At 40.9% G+C, this 17,557-nt stretch overlaps 2 protein-coding genes across 2 annotated transcripts in view; one reads left to right on the top strand and one right to left on the bottom strand.

The window, feature by feature from the left end:
* fbxo9 (F-box protein 9) overlaps positions 1 to 17,557 on the bottom strand; it is a 446,168-nt gene that overhangs the window by 74,603 nt on the left and 354,008 nt on the right. The gene's annotated exons all lie outside the window — the stretch shown is intronic.
* The window catches only part of col21a1 (collagen, type XXI, alpha 1), a gene marked incomplete at both ends in the record, with an annotated part of 50,740 nt that overhangs the window by 26,192 nt on the left and 6,991 nt on the right, over positions 1 to 17,557 (top strand). The window contains 3 exons of the mRNA XM_080740754.1: positions 9,959 to 10,003; positions 11,234 to 11,287; positions 15,777 to 15,812. Coding sequence (XP_080596880.1) covers positions 9,959 to 10,003; positions 11,234 to 11,287; positions 15,777 to 15,812 — 135 coding nt within the window. The remainder of the gene's footprint in view (positions 1 to 9,958; positions 10,004 to 11,233; positions 11,288 to 15,776; positions 15,813 to 17,557) is intronic.

Below are 17,557 nucleotides of genomic sequence, written 5' to 3'. Positions count from 1 at the left end.
TTGAATGGCTTGGTGAAGATTTAAGCAATATTACACGAGAGGGTGTGCATATAACACGGTTATCCTGCACGACAGCCTTGCCGCAGGAACGAGCTGACAGGCGAGTTCCGTAGGTAGAGCTGGAGTGCAGGATAACCGTGTTATATGCAGACCCTCGAGTGTAATATTGCGATTATACAACTGTTGCCCTTAAAAAAACACATCTTAAATTGAACTTGAACAATGAACTTAATTTAATTGTAATTAAGATATTCGATAGGAATTTGTAATTCTTTAATGCCACATTTAGCTACTGTGTCGCTGAACGTCACATGAAAACCGCTAGCCTAGCCGCCTAGCATAGTGTGGGGAGAGAGGAGCGCTTGCTGTCTTTCGTCACCAACGCAGCTGATTTCTTTACTTGATGAGAGACAGTGCATCTGTGCTCGTTATATGCACGGTTGGAGAGCCTGTTTTCCATTGAGAGCCCAACTACCTGTTGTTGCGACCGTCAGGTCGCATTTACTATCAAAACCTCCACCGCCTGTCTGTCAGTCCGTCAGTCAGTCTGTCACGTCACGTCACGTCACACTTTTGCCCTGCTCATATCTCCGCAACCGTTGCCCCGATCCATGCCACATTTTGCACACACACTCCTTGCCTGCCAAACCACAACCTCCACCCATCAATTCTCACATGGCCTTCTTCTAGCGCCACCATGAGGCCGATTCTTGCAAAACACATTTTTTGGACACTGCTCCTACAATTTTTGCCCTAAAATCACGCAAATCGGTACACAGTATGTATACACTCATCTCATCAACATGGATCTGTCCCATTTAGCGCCACCTTCAGGCCGATTTTTTAAAACACATTTTTGGACACTACTCCTACAGATTTGTCCCTAAAATCACGCAAATCGCTACGCAGTATGTCTACACTCATGTCATCAACATGGATCTGTCTCATATAGCGCCACCATCAGGCCAATTTTTTCAAACACATTTTTGGACACTGCTCCTACAAATTTTGCACTAAAATCACGCAAATCGGTACACACTTGCTCTACACTCATGTCATCACCATGGATCTGTCCCATTTAGCGCCACCTTCAGGCAGATTTTATAAAACACATTTTTGGACACTGCTCCTACAGATTTTGCCCTAAAATCACGCAAATCGGTACACCGTATGTCTACACTCATCTCATCAACATGGATCTGTCCCATATTGCGCCACCGTCAGGCCGACTTTTTCAAACACATTTTTGGACACTGCTCCTACACATTTTGGCCTAAAATCACGTTGCGACCTGACGGTCACTTATCTCCCGATTAGGGAGTCTTACTGGTATAATCAGATTTAACGGTGCTGTAAGTGATATTGTTTGCTTAAAACAAAAAGGTCAAACACCCTAATTGCTATCATTTGTAATTGTTTGTTCAGTAACAGGTGTCTCGCAGCCTCGCCAAATGTTTGTTTGTGTAAGGTCATGTATAGTGAAATTGGATAATATCAGACCCCTTTTGCCAGATAAGCCAGATAAATTATAGCGATGCTGTAAATCTTGACCTGCTTTTTAAAACAGACTGTCTGAGTCAGTGAATTCCACTGTTTAACCCTATCGGGTAGGTCACTGTCCGAATATACGTAGGCTGACAATGTCAATTTATTGAATTAATCAGATTAAAATGCATTTTAGTATGAGAGGGAATTCTGCATGATATCCTGTAATCCAGTGGTTCTCTAATATTTTCATGTCAAGGACCGCCAAATTGATTGTGTATTAGGCCATGGATCCCCATTTGAAAATATATTTTGCTAGGGCCCCCATAAGAGAAGATGGTTATGGTACTTACTATTATGACCATGGTATTTACTATGGATGACCTTGGTACACTATGGATGATTTATGGTACTTATGGATGACTAATGTACAGATCAGAGTAACTCAGCGTCCTATAATAAATATAATTGTCACTTTGGCTACCAGTGTGTGTGGAACCCTCTTGTCTCTTGAAGACCATTATTTAGATTATAATACCCTAATACTGACATGATATTGACCATGAATTACTGACATGATATTGATATCTCTGCTGTCGGGCCGAAACCTCCTAACTCCAAAATGTCAATTTTCTGGAAAATGAGCTCAAGTGGAGTTAGGAGGTGATGCGTCGTTCTGTATCCAAGAGTCCAGTTATGACACGTTTAAACAGGGCAACAGTTCAGCTTAAAAACTCATCATGTTTATTGACTACACAGGGAATATTCCCCACATGAATATATGAATATATGAACAGCAAATGCATGAAAGTAAAACAGAATACAAGCCTGATATTTTGCAACGTAAGGTTGCTCCACTCAGTTAGGAAATGCAGCGTCCAGCCAACTAAGTTGTCTGCCCGCTGGAGAATTCTAGCCTTTCCTTATCTCGGGAGTCAATATATCAACGTGTCCTGCATGCTCTGAGCGGCGGCCCCTATTTTCTTATTGGCCAGCAGTAGAACTCACAGAACACTCTATGAACGAATGGTGAATTGAGGCTTAAAGGAATAGTTCACACATTTTCAACATTAGAGGTTTTGACTGAAGGGCCTTTTTTCTACTTTTCATTGGTTCAATATTATTTTAATCAACACGGTTAGGACATGTCGGAATGGAGAGCACCCCCCCAAAGTCACTGTCGGAAAGGAGACATGTCGGAATGGAGAGCACCCCCCAACCAGAACACACAGACGTAAAGGGTGTTCGATAGCACATATTTATGGAAAAAAAAGAGAGGGCCAATCGGGTGGAGTTAGCTGGTTTGGCGGAAAGTGTGGAGTTAGGAGGTTTTGCCCCAAGCACTTTTTACTATACTTTCCATTGGTTCAATATTATTTTAACCAACACTCAGATGTAAAGCATTTTCAATAGCCCTGATTCATGCCAAAAAAAACTCAAAAATGGAGTTAAGAGGTTTTGGCCAGACAGTGACTATATGATACTATCATGATACTCCACTCACTCAGATCAGCTAACACAGGGAAGCTGTCTGAACCTACCCTCAAACACCCGGGACAGCGCTCCACTAGGGCTGTCACAATTATTACATAATCGTCTAATCGTGATTATTTGACATTATCGCAATTATTTTGTCATAATCGTCATAATCGTGAATGTTGAAAAATTTCCGAAATAGTGGAAATAGCAGATCTACAAGCTCACAACGTGTCACATAGTGGAAATAGCAGATCTACAAGCTCACAACGCGTCGCATCGCGACGCGTTGTGAGCTTGTAGATCGGCTATTTCCACTATCAAAGTTATTTTTTAAGTAGTAAGTTGTCAAATATGTCAGTAATTTCTTTGTATACTTAGGTTATGTGTCATATCTACCATGTGCAACTTCAAAGCCTAAAAGCCAAACAGAAATGTAATTATCAACGACAAAAACACAATTAAACCGTTAATCACCAATTATTTGAGTGACAATTAATCGTCATGTAAAATGTCATATCGTGACAGCCCTACGCTCCACACGTCTTCTCCCTCCTGGCTTCCAAACTGTGGCCTATACTCCCCATTGCAGAACTGCAGAGTGCAGAGCCACTCAAAACTTTCCGCCGTAATCTGAAAACTCTTGACACTCCACCTTAGCCCGTAGCCCTTGACCTAGTTATGACGACTATGGTGACTTAACATGGTATTCTTTTCTCATGTTTCTGTTACTTATGAATGTTTTTCTTGACCGCAATGTTAATCTTTATATTATTTAGACAGATGCTAGGTTCACTGTCAAGTTTTTTTTATAGTAATTGTTTAGATTGATGCTACTGTAGGTTCTAGGTTTACTTGTGATGTTAGTTTACTGAGGCACTACAGTCTCTCTTTATTGTCTCCACCAGCCGAAGGCATAGGGGAGAGTATGTTTTCGTCTCCGTGCGTCCGTGCGTCCGTGCATCTGTCCGTCCGTCCGTCCGTGCGTGCGTGCGTGTGTGCATGCGTCCTCGCAGTTTGTTACCACCTAATCTCAGTCGCCGTTGGCCCGGTCGCTGCCAAACTGAGCACACACACTCCCTGGATGCTAGTTCAGAACCTCTGCCCCACATTTTTCACATGGGCCTGTTCTAGCGCCACCAGGAGGCCAATTTGTGCAAAACTACCTTTTGGCCAGTACTCCTACAGATTTTGTCCAAAAATCACGCAAATCGGTAGACAGTATCTCACGGCGACTCACTCTCTCTCAAGGTCGCTTGAGACGGCGCACCTCCGTCGCATTTGTTGGAAAAGTAATGTCGGTGTCCATGTTTTCTCAGTCTTGCATTCAGCCAATGAGAACGCAGGGAGGGCGGCGCTTGCCCGAATGTCGCTACGATTCGCAATTATGTGATATACTGCATGATCCACTTCCTTTGTCTTGATAAGGACTCGAGCAGCAGAGTTCTGAATCAAGTGCAGTTGTCTGATCTATTTTCAGGAGAAATTTAAAGACCTTTGATCTTTATGAAGATGCTGTTTCAATTTAGGCAAATTGGAGACTGGTCGACATGGCCACAAGCAGTCTGAATGTATTTTGCTCACTGGCAGTAGGCCAACTTAGTACCTCCACACATTCTTTTTCACATATGTTTGCCACACACTGGGCAATCGCTGCTCCGACCGACTTCACACTCGACACTGCACTTCCTTTGGTCCTCAGCACATGGTTGAACACTTCTTGAGATTAGTACAGACGTACAAGCATGGTGTTTGCTGAATTAATAGATATATAATAAATACCAGTAATAATAATAATCATAGACCGGTGCCCATTGGGCAGAATAGTCACCATTGACATCCAGTTGTGCAATACCCGTCGTGTATAGGCTATTAATGATGCTGTCAAACCAAGTGTTTGATAGTTCTCACTATAAACACATTACTTTAGCGTACGTTTCTCTTCAGTTGTGGTGGGGTAGTGGAGTTAGTAGGCTATAGGCTAATTGTTCTAATTACCCGGGCGCGCAGTGCTGTCTGTGCCGGACACTTTTATGGAATCCGTAGGAGGCGCTTGTGGAAGGAGCGCTTGTTTTCGGGTCACCCACCACCGTTCAAAACGGTACGACGGACCCTGCAATTAATGTGGCTAATTATCGTGGCTATTAATAATATAATAATATTACTGAATTGCTGTTTGGTAATGCATTATATTACCTGTTACCACAATTTGGTAATAGATTACCGTTACATATAACAAGTTACTTAAGTAACTTGTTACCCCCAACACTGCCAGTGATACTTGTAATGTAGCCTATTGTAACACGTTTACTTTAGGCTTTTTGTGTTTTGAATGCAACATGCATGTGAGTTGATTGTGATAAATAACATTACTCAAACATTACTTGATATTTACTGCATCACTGTTATGACACACCCAGGAATGCATGCACGCACGCACACAAACACACAGCATGCTGTTACAGTAGGTGACAGGGAGAGGTCTCTGTCTTCTAGGCGTCATGCATGTCCATACCTGGCATCAAGACAAATGCTGCATTCACAGCAGCAGTAGCATTCTGTGTTCTGAGAAAGCGGTGAGGTGCAATGCATTGTCTGAGGAGAGACTGCTGCTTTGCACACAGCAGCAGGAGTTGGAACCAGCAAAGAGCCAAATGTCAATGGAAATGGAAATCCAGTGTTTTAGGTGTGGTCTTTGTTCCTAAACTTTAGTTATCATAACTTTACGTATTGCATATCTTCGCCATTTTAACTCATGGGATGCCCACAAGGTGTCTACACGCCAATCTCTTTGATGTCGCTGGAGGCCCACGACTTTTTGACGTGTTTACTGTATTTACAGTATTAACTTTAAATCTCACCGTTAGGTTGGGGCTGCACCTGGATGTAGCCCATTAGCCGCTAGTCGCTTCGAGTCGACGCTGAGAGCATCGCGCGGCCGTTTTTCTCCATATACTCCAATGCATTTCCCCATCTTTAACGCCCTTTATCTCTGATGTTTGTTTTATGGCTAAAACTGTGGCGGGGTGCGGCAAAATGTCCAGATTTTGATCGGCAATGAACAGTTATGATCAACACTGGTCCAACAACATCCTGTCTGCGCTCATGTGACCAAGTGACGTCATGACGCATGCATTGACGCAGCAGGGCCGGATTCAATACAATGGTGGTGGGCCTGGGCAGCGAGAGGGGATAAATGGGGCTCAATCCAGGGGCACCCGATGTGTTCATTTAGGTCTGTGTATCCTATCCAGCTAAATTAGGTAGTTACTAGGGGTGTAACAATATAGTAACTGAATCGAAAAATCGGTTTTAATTTGCAATGATCTACTATATCGATATGCAAAAGCATATATCGTACCTTTTTGGCTTTGTATCGGTATCGTTTTACAATGCAGATCATTGGCATCGAATCGTTTTGCAGTGCAAATAATTGATTGTATGGAAAGGAAGTATTTGTGCCTTGTATTTAACGATTTTAAGAAGGAAAATGTAATAGAGGGGTCTAATTACTTACTTTTGGTCTATCGATACATTTGTGTAATCTCTGTGTTCATTTCAAGGTGCAGGTTTGTCCATATGTGTTGACATATAATGTCCATGTATTTGCTAGAGAATTACAGTATTTACTTATTTATATCCATAATAATAGATGTTTCCCTTAATAAACATGCACTATTGACATGTTTCACACAGATTTCATTCCTTTTCTAAATAGTTACTACCGGTATATCGATCATTAAATCGAATCGTATCGTATCGCCATGAATGAACCAATATCGTCCATGTATTGTATCGTATCGTCAACCATGTATCGTGATGCGTATCGTATGGTTGTTAAAATGTATCATTACACCCCTAGTACAGGTACTGGCTGAAAGGGCCAGTTCACTCTCAAACTCATCATCATAATTATTCCAGGTTAAAACACTCATTGAGATTAATATCCCTTTTCCGAGAGTGACCTGGCCAAGAATAGAGGCCAGCTAGACTAATAATGGTGTAGCGTCGGTGTGTCAAATTACTAGGTGTGCAGTATGTGAATGAATCGTTGGCTTCAGCGCTGCGATTGGCTGTGGAGACATGGATATTCATACAGATCCAAAAATAACTGGAGCAGTGCACTATTCACACCACTTTACAAGCTACCACTGAAATAAATTACTTCCAGGTCCAGAGCAAGGGCTCTAGACTCTAGAGCAGGGGTTTTCAAAGTGGGTGACGGGGCACCCTGGGGTGACGGCAGTCCAGGGGTGCCGCAAGATAATTTGATAATATTTGGAATTTATTTGGACACTTGAAGAAATATTTAGTATCATTTTAGACTTGAAGTACAAAGTTATTTTCAGTCAGTTCTAACCAAAATGGCTATTATCTCAACGTTTTCCTCGCAACATAATCACTAAAATATCGTCACTGTCAGGCAGAAACCTTGTATCTCCAAGTTTCAAATGTGTACGTCTTTTGGTAAAGTTATTTTTGGGGGTCCCCAGATGATGAACTTAATGTGAAACATTGTTTTGCCAGTATACAAACCAACATACAGTTTAAGTGTATAGAGGGTATCTGCGCATTTCTAAAATGACAATTTAAGGACTTTTTAATACCTCTAAAATGACAAATTAAACATTGGCCAAATTGTCAAATATAAGAGGCAGAAATTGTGAAAATAGCCGATCTACACGCTCACAACGCATCGCGAGGTGTTGTGAGCATGTAGATCTGCTATTTTCACAATAGGACAGATGTTATCCAAAAAGTAATGGCTCAACTCTTAGTGCTCGTCAGGGTAGGGGGTCCCCAGTTCAAACATGATTATTTTGGGGGTCGCAGCCTGAAAAGGTTGAGAACCACTGTCCATGAGCAGTGGTGTAAAGTAACTAAGTAGATGTACTTAAGTACAATTTTGAGGTAATTGTACTTTACTTGAGTATTTCCAATTTCCAATACTTTTACTTCTATTCCACTACATCTCGGATCCAAATATTGTACTTTTACTCCACTACAATTATTTGAAAACTTTAGTTACTAGTTACTTTGCAGATATAAATGAATATATTATAAAACCAGAATCCACTTTAGTCCTATTTTATACCTAGGCTATATGAAAATAGGCGATCCTTTTACATTTTGTACTTTTACTTTTGGTACTTTAAGTATATTTTGATGCCAATTGAATACTTTTTTACTTTTACTCAAGTACATTTTGAATTCCGGATGTTTACTTGAAACTTCTATTTTGCAGTATTGATACTTTTACTTACTAATATAAAGTATGAGTATGAGACTTTTTCCACCACTGTCCTTGTGCTCACCACTTAACCCCTAACCACTCTGGATGAAGCAGGCTGGTGCATTATAGGGCATTCACCAAATATTCAAATATTCAAATATTCAAATATCAAAGTAACTATTCGACGTTGTTCACCGAAGTCGAATATTCGCTTTTTTTTTTTTTTTTTGCTTTTTCTTTCTTTTATTTTGCTTATTTTTATATAGTTTATAAAGCTTGGCTAGATAGGAACGAAGTCATAACAATGAGTTGTCAATGCCCCTGGTGGATGAATTTGTTCATGCTCTATACCAGGAGTTCTCAAACCTTTTTAGGCCGTGACCCCCAAAATAAACATATTTGAACTGGGGACCTCCACCCTGACAATCACTTGGAATTGTAGGTATTACATTTAATGTGACTCGGTTCCGCAGATAAATACGTTGCGAGGCGTTGTGAGCATGTAGATCTGCTATCTTCACAATGTTCGCCTCTTGCTTACTTAATATTTGACAGTTTGGCCAGTCCTGTCGAATATTCGACTATTCGAATACTTTGAGGTCGAATAATTCGAATACTAAAAATCACTATTCGTGAATGCCCTAGTGCATGGCATGGTTGCCTCCACAGTCGGTGGGTGAACGTGTGTGTAAATGGATGAATGCAATGCACATTGTAAAGTGCTTTGGAGAAAGGCGCTTTATAAATGCACCATTTATTGTATTTACCAGTCAATGGAAACTCCTCTACAGTGCAGCTTTTATCAGCTTGTTTCCATGCCGGTAAGAACAAGCAGATGCTCTGTTCCTTTTGTTCAGAATGACATTTGGGGGGAATGGACAGACATTGTGGCTCCACACCTCAAGTGACATTTGTCAAAAGAGGCGTACCAAGAATAAATTAAACCTCAACCCACGTTAACAATGATATTCTAGATACTGTGTGTGTGTGTGTGTGTGTGTGTGTGTGTGTGTGTGTGTGTGTGTGTGTGTGTGCGTGTGCGTGTGCGTGTGTGCGTGTGTGTGTCTGCGTGTCTGCGTGCATGCACAAGTGTGTTTGAGAAATGTCTATAGACATTTGGTAGAATGTATTAACATGTACTGTACTGTGCCATGTCACCTTTCAAAAAGTGGTAGTGTTTCAGCCTGTATACACGCACAAATACTGTACACACGCATGCACGCACGCACGCACGCACGCACTCATGCACGCACGCACACACACACACACACACACACACACACACACACACACACACACACACACACACACACACACACACACACACACACACACACACACACACACACACACAGCCAAACGTGTGTAGCGCTGTTTATTTACTTTGAATTAGAGTAAATTAATAAACCGATTTCATGCATAACAGATTCTCACATTTCCATACACACAAGCAATTGGGCTGAATTAAATTAAGACCATAATATGTGCAGCTGTGTTTTAACATTTTTTAAGCATAGCAGAGAATTAACCAACAGGAATTATAATAAAAGGTTGGTAGAAATTATATTGCAGATGTATTGTAAAGGCAATGTGATGCAAGTTCCCTTCTACGGTAGCTATTGTCTTGTGCAGTTCCATAACTGATAAATCTTTCATTTATTTTGACAGTATTTGGTAAGAAAAAAAGCATAGACCTTTCATATAGTGTGTGATTATATACAGTAGAAATGTACTTTGTGTTTTCTTTGTTTCTCTTTTACCAAGGGTATGCCTGGCTTACCAGGAATCGCAGGTCTGAATGGACTTAAGGTGAGCTCCTATGTACAGACAGGTATATATACACATAAAGTGTATGTATATCTACTATCTACTAGCTAACAACCTTGCACAAAAAGTAAGGAAACTTGACTTCGGTCCATTATATCCCCCCTTTAATAATACCAATTGGCATTGTGTTTTATATCCTTTTTGTCGTTGATTAGTCAACTTTACAACGAGGTACGTCTTGTAAGCATCGGCATTCGTGGGAATTCACCGTTGTTGCTTAATGGAGCATTGAAGATTGCACTATCCCACAGTAATAAGGACAAGAAAAAACAACATATATTGGCCATGGATACACTTTATTAATTTTACGCTCAGTGTCAGGGACCTCAATAGCGTGTGGAAGATCCATACGTAGCCACAACAGCTTGGCTTGCCTCCTCATGCTGGTCACCAACCTAGCCACATTTTGCATCCGATTCCTCAACCAAGTCGCAAGTCAGCCAACGTGGTTCTGTTGGTCACTCTAGCACGTACAGCTCGCCCAAACTGATCCCACAAGTGTTCAATTGGGTTGAGGTCTGGACTCATGGCAGGCCATTCCATCCTCTCCACTCTCCACAAGTTCTGGAGGTAGGCTACTCTCTGATGATCCTGGCTCTGTGGGGGTGAGCGTTGTCATCCTGGAGGATAGCATTAGGTTCCAAATTCTGGCAGAACCCATGCTCAGGTGCTAGGCATACTGGCACACACCTGTGACTAGCACACACCTGCCAGCACTTGAAACCCAAAACAAGAGTGAATGCCAGCAGTATAATATTACAGGCCATTTTGGAAAAATGTTGGTCGGCAATACCCACGCGTTTGGCTGTGTTGCTCATTCCATGAATGCCCTACGCTTACAAGCTGCACCTCGTTGTAAAGGTGACTAATCAACGATGAAAATTATAACAAAATACCAATTGGTATTATAAAAGGGGAGATATAATGGACCGAAGTCAAGTTTCCTTACTTTTCGGTTTTTATATGCTTTATTTATGTAAAACTAATATAATTTAGAATCAAATTGACTTGGCATGAGCCTATTACAAGTAATTTGTTTAGATGCTGTGTGCTGTGACATCCCAACAAAAGGTGTAAAGTACCATAACAACTTAAAGTGTACACAATTAGCAAGTTGACAATTTAATTGGCATGTTAACAATACGATAATTGAAGTTATCTGCAGATCAGTGTGCATCAACAACAATGTGTTCAAATGTGTTCTAATGTAAGGGGGAAGCTGGTATGCCTGGACCAAAGGGCTTCAAAGGATCCGCTGGACCACCTGTAAGTTGATTTACTGTTTACTGCCTTTGTAGTTCACCCCCAAAATGACTTTTTTTCAGAGTGCAACACCTGAGCACATCCAAAGATAAAATAGCTTGTCTTTTAGTTCTACTCCCCCAGGGTTAGGGTGATGAACTGATGAAGATGATTGAACTGTTTTCTCACTCAACAGTAAAACAAACAACATAAAGTTTACGTGTATTGAGAGGGTATCTGCACATTTCTAAAGTGACAATTGAAGGACTTTTTAATACCTCCAAAATGACAAATGAAACATTGGCCAAGTTGTCAAATATTAGAGGCATAAATTGTGAAAATAGACGATCTACAACATACAACGCCTCTCAGCAACGCGAGGCGTTGTGAGCATGTAGATCTGCTATTTTCACAATATACAAAATGTAATGCCTCAACTCTTAGTGCTCGTCAGTTAAAATATGATTATTTTGGGGGTCGCCTCCTGAAAAGGTTGAGAACCACTGCGATGGACTATAAATTAAGTATTACAGCATTCATTCTCGCACTCCTGCAGGGTGAGACGGGTTTAGCTGGTGCTGACGGTTTAACAGGACAAGATGGACAAAAGGTAATGCTGACCAATCATTCTTCTTATAAAAGTCTTACTTTGGAATTCATACAGATACATTCATACATCAGAATGAACATATACTGAGGTGAAATTTAATTGCTGGAAAATTGCTGGAAAAAACATAGTCTACACAACATAGTCTGTAGTCTGTTAGACTATGTTGTTGGTCCGCTGACCGGGTGTGTTGGGAAAAGATCTGGCTATGGATAGGAAAACAATCACAAAAAGGAGCTAAACCAGGCTCTACATCAGTTCTATGCCAGTGTTGAAAAAAAGTTGCTGCGTCTGTGTGTTGCTTGGCAACTATTCTGCTGAAGAACTGCATTGCTTGGCAGACAGTAGAATGACGATTTGTTATCAGTAGATAATAGATTATTGTGTTGCGTTAACTGTTCTACAATCACTGTAAATCACAGCCTCTTGGGTCTTGTTGCTCTATTACATCTTACTATTTATAAATATTTGATACTTCAGTGCTCAAACTGTAAACCTCCATATTTTTTCTTCCAACCAGAGTGTATACTGAGATGTTCAGACTAATACTTGTGTCAGCATTGTCTGTTTCCTTTGGGCTGCATTTCCTGCACCATTATGAAAAAGGCTCCAGCAGGAGTTATAACCTCTTGGCCACACCAAAGATGCCCAACTAAGTGGTGTTCCAATCCTACTGCCTTCGTCAGTGGAATTTTGGTGGAAATGTAAGCAGTGTGGCCTGTGCTGGTCTGGACACGCTGTCTCCCAATCACTTCTAATTAGCGTATGTCCCATTAACGAGCCAATGCATATTGGTAAATGGCAGAGGAATTAAATACTAGTTTATGGACGTGTGGACAGTGCTTGGCCGAGCTTCAATCTGAAATTATTGGAGCGTGTCCATTTGGAAAAGAAACCAAATGACCTGGCCTCGGCCAGTCCTCCATCCACAGTTATTTTCTATAGTGAGTCTCTAGCTCCATATATCAGTACCTCAGCCGCACAATTAGCAGAGTGTATTTACAAGACTGCACTCATCAATCCAAGTGTATTATGGTAAGACAGTGAAACACTAACTACAGTCAAATGAACGTCATAGACTACGATATTAATTTAATTGCAAATTGTTTTCTGAATAAAGGGAAACAAGGGTGAAAGTGGAATACCAGGCATGCAGGGGAAACCAGGACTGGAGGTATATTTATGTTTTATGCATCACATTTGTAATAAATGATCGTTTTCTATTTTAAAGGCCGGACCATACCGGAGTTCTGGCATGTTTAGCCCATTGATGACTCACGGCGTACTGTATAACAGATGGCCATTTTCCAAAGCACGTTGTAGTATTTTGTTTTGGGAAGCTTGCCTCAAGCTGATAATCCAACACTACATTTGACTCCAGTACATGTTTTGAATACATTTTAAAATGGTGACCGATTTCAAAAGTCTAGCTGACATATAGTCCCAAAGATTCAGGTGTACAGCAACATTTTAATCACTTTGGAGAACGTAGTTTTAAAATAAAGCCATTAAACGGAATGTTTATGTACGATGTATGGCTCAAAGCTGTGAATAGAAGAGAATATGCATTTATACTCCGGTATGATCCAGAATAATACTTTACACAAAGCTAAAATGTGTCTTAAAAAGAATGGACAAGAAGTGTGCCCTTGTTCTTTAAAGGTGATACACCATGCATTTAAAAAGTATTTATGTCATATTGTTTATGTCCCAAAAACGTTTTTCAAAAGGTTTGAGGCTAAATTACCACTCCTGAATAGAGAGCCTCTCTCATTTTTGAATGGCTCTCAGAGCATTTTCTTTTTTTTTCTTTTTTTTTGAAAATATATAGATTTTTTTAGATTTTTTTTTTGATGATGACGTCACAATCGGCAGATGACGTCACAATCGGCTGCAAATCTGGATAGCCTGTTTTGAGAACCCGTGGGATACTTTTAACCTTCGCCTTCTCAAAACCAGAGAAAGACACAACGGTCAGAAATGGGACTTTGTGAGGATAGGTGCTAGTGGGACCCCAAAAAAAGGTTTTAAAATAAGAAAAGTGAAATTTCATGGTGTATCACCTTTAACACTTGCTGCTTAATTCATACTTTGGTGTAAAGGTGTCGTGCGACATGTCAGTAGACAAACATGACATATTTTCAACAGTTGACGCAATATGTCTCTTTTGTCGAGCGACATGACGAACAACACTATTTTGCCTTAGCATAAATTAGGCTTAACTAAATGGTGTTTAAGGGGAAACCAGGTGAACCAGGAAGAGATGGACAGCCAGGACATCCAGGAATGCCAGGCTTTAAGGGCCTCAAGGTACCGTAATGTTGTTTCAGTCTATCATTGTTGAACTATAGCAGTGGTTCTCAAAGTGGATTCCAGGGACTTTGTGGCTTCCTTTATGGGGATCTAAATTGACCCATACAAGTCTGTAACTCTAACAGTGTACAAATGGACCCTAACGGGTACCAATGGACCAATGGAACCAGTGGAACCAGTGTACCAATGGAACTGCCAGAGTTAAGGGAGACCTTGAAATGTAAACGTTTGAGAAACACTGAACTATAGTACAGAATATGTTGTTTAGTGGTTCCCAAGCTTTTGTAGATCAGGGCCGACTTGAACATCTCAAAAGCGTTCCCATCTGACCTCTTAAGTTAAGTGGTCTGAGCTTGTTTATTTTAATGATCAATCCATCGATTGTGTTGGGTCTTGGATCAGTGGAACTAACGTAGTATACTTTTTTTCTTTTACATTGTTTTATATTAATGTTACATTATTAACGTCTTAGAGCCTACTTGCAATATCCTCCCGGCTCACAATTGGTTGTGAATCGCTGCTCTAGTTTAGAGAAAAAAAGAAAGAAAGGGGGACATTTTCTTAAACACATTTTCTTAACCACCTGCGTTAACCACAAGCCCTACAGTATATATACAGTACTAATATGCACACTATCATCCTAACTTAGTCTTCAGACAAAGAAAGCCATACTGAATGTGTTGCAAAATGGACTGGACCCTTACCTTTTGCAGTCCCCCATGATGATCACACACACAAGTGCACAGAGGACTGACTACACAGCTCACTAACAAAGGTGGTTTAGATTTATAGTTACTCAATGGTACAGTCACATGCTGAGAGGGAGAGCATAGACATAAAAAGGTAGACGCCTCCTACTGCAATGGGGCGTTGGTAAAAGAGGACTGGCAAGCTTCCGGAATTCTGAAAGACGCTTCCTTGTGCGTCATAGAATGGCATGCTCGGTAGGCCAATCAGATGAGAGACTCCCTCTTTCCCACTGCAGGGGGCAGCAGAGTGCCTTCCACAATTCCACAGTTCTGCACTTTCGCCAGTCCTGTTTTACCAGTCGCGCCAATGAACTGCAGAGGCGGATGAGGTATCTAGCTTTTTATATCTGTGAGGGAGCAAGGCAAAGCATGCAAATTACATGCACTAGACTAGAGTGTGCTGTGTGTTTGTGCTGTGTGTGCTGTGTGTGCGTGGGCTTGCAAAGCTATCTTTGTGGGGACCTCATGTCCCCACAAAGATAGTACAATCCAGGGAAAAAACCACGTGGAGACAAATTAATACGTCCCCACAAGGTCTTTAGGGGTTAGGTTAAGGGTTAGGGTTAGGGTTAGGGGTTAGGGTTAAAATGAATGGAATGTCCCCACAAAGATAGTAGACTATGTGTAATGTCCCCACAAAGTAGCAATTACAAACCTGTGTGTGTGTGTGTGTGTGTGTGTGTGTGTGTGTGTGTGTGTGTGTGTGTGTGTGTGTGTGTGTGTGCGTGTGTGTGTGTGTGTGTGGTATATTTTGTATCCAGTCAAATCATGTGGACATTGTTGTGCTTTGCTTTACCATACACAACACGTATGTGTAATCCATATGCTGTTTTTGCTTCTTCAGGGTCAACAAGGTAGCCCCGGTGAAACAGGAGGGCAGGTAACTAACCACCCTCAGTAACTTACACACTATCTACCTGTTGAATACTCTATGATGGGATTCTCCAAATATTCCATCATCATCATCATCATTTATTTACTCACGACCATGATCACATGGTATGGAGCACAGATTACCGTATATACATACAGTATACAATACATAACAGTATAATACAATATTCAAACAGACGTAGCAAAAAGTGGGCATGGCAAACATTATTTGAACAAGGGTATAACACTCTTTAGGAAAGCACCCAGTTTACAAATAACTTTGGGCTTGTCGTTTTGTAGTAATAATATCAGTTTCCACAAAGATGGCTGGTTTAAGTAAAACTTCGGCAAGAATTTTTTTCTGCAATTCACTATGCTAGAGTTCTTGCACTCAAACAATACATGGAACTCATCCCCAACTCTGTTGTCATTACACAAATTACAAAACCTCTGGCTTCTTTCCAACCACTTGAGTTCTAACAGATTGTACTAAATTGGGGGGCTCTGTGGTCCAATGCATAGGGATCCTTGAAATTAAAAAGGTAGAGAATCACTGCGTTAATTTTGTTGATAATCAGAGACAGAGCATTGTCTCTTTTAATGCAGAATTGAAAGAAGACTTGTGTTTTATTTATTACAAGCTAGACTTAACTGCCCTCTTCAAATGTCATTGCTCCCATTAAGCCAACAGAACAACAAAACAGTTAATTTGTTCCCTGCCATGAATAGGAAATATAAAATACAATAAATAATGCTTCAAAGAGCACATTTTGTCTTTGAACATTTATCACACAGGCCTACAGTACGTATTGTTTCTGTCAGCCAGAATCTCCATTTCACCTTTTTATGCTTTCGTGACAATGTCACACAAAAGTTGCAAAAATAACCGATCTACAAGCTGTGAGATTGTATATCTATTTTTGCTCATTTTGAACACGTTTGTACCTGACAGAGAAGATATCGTCACTGTCGGGCAGAAACCTCGCATCTCCAAGTTCCAAGTTTGCATGTTTTTTCACCAAGTAACGCCCTGCTTCATCATACAAGGCTGTCGCACAAAAGTAGTGAAAACAGCCGATCTACAAGCACTGTGTGCTTGTAGATCTGCTATTTTCATTAGTTTAGTTCATCTTAAAACGATAAATACAAAACGAAAGGTCTTGGACATACAAGGTTTTCACCCGACATCGAAGATATACTTACTGTATATTCGATGTCACCTGATTGCAGAATCTGTCTTGAACTAAAAACTAGTATTTTGCTTGATAGGGAAAGAAAGGTGACAAGGGAGAGCATGGCCACCCAGGAGTTCAGGTGAGTAGCTTTGTTTTTGAGCGGTGGTCACACCGTCTCCTATACGTGGCCGTGTGTGTGGGTATGTATGCGTCCGTCCGGCCGTCCGGCCGTCCGGCCGTGTATGTAGCCTGGCAGTACCTTTTCTGACCACACATGTTAAGGGAGGGGCGCTGTTGTTCACACACACACACACACACACACACACACACACACACACACACACACACACACACACACACACACACACACACACACACACAATTAAAAAAAATTGTGACAATAGCTTATCTAGAAGCTGTTGTGAGCTTTCCCCCCTTTTCTCGTTATGGCACTTAATTCCTCCCCACACACATTTCTGCGTTGTCACACCCACAAACCATAAACAAATATGGGTCCTGACCGTTTGTTTGGGGTTATTCAAAGACTTTGGTGACAAGGAAGAAAGACAAAATACTT

This window comes from Nannobrachium achirus (assembly GCF_963921795.1).
Source record: "Nannobrachium achirus genome assembly, chromosome: 13".
NCBI lineage: Eukaryota > Metazoa > Chordata > Actinopteri > Myctophiformes > Myctophidae > Nannobrachium > Nannobrachium achirus.
This window is presented reverse-complemented; position numbering and strand designations above follow the sequence as displayed.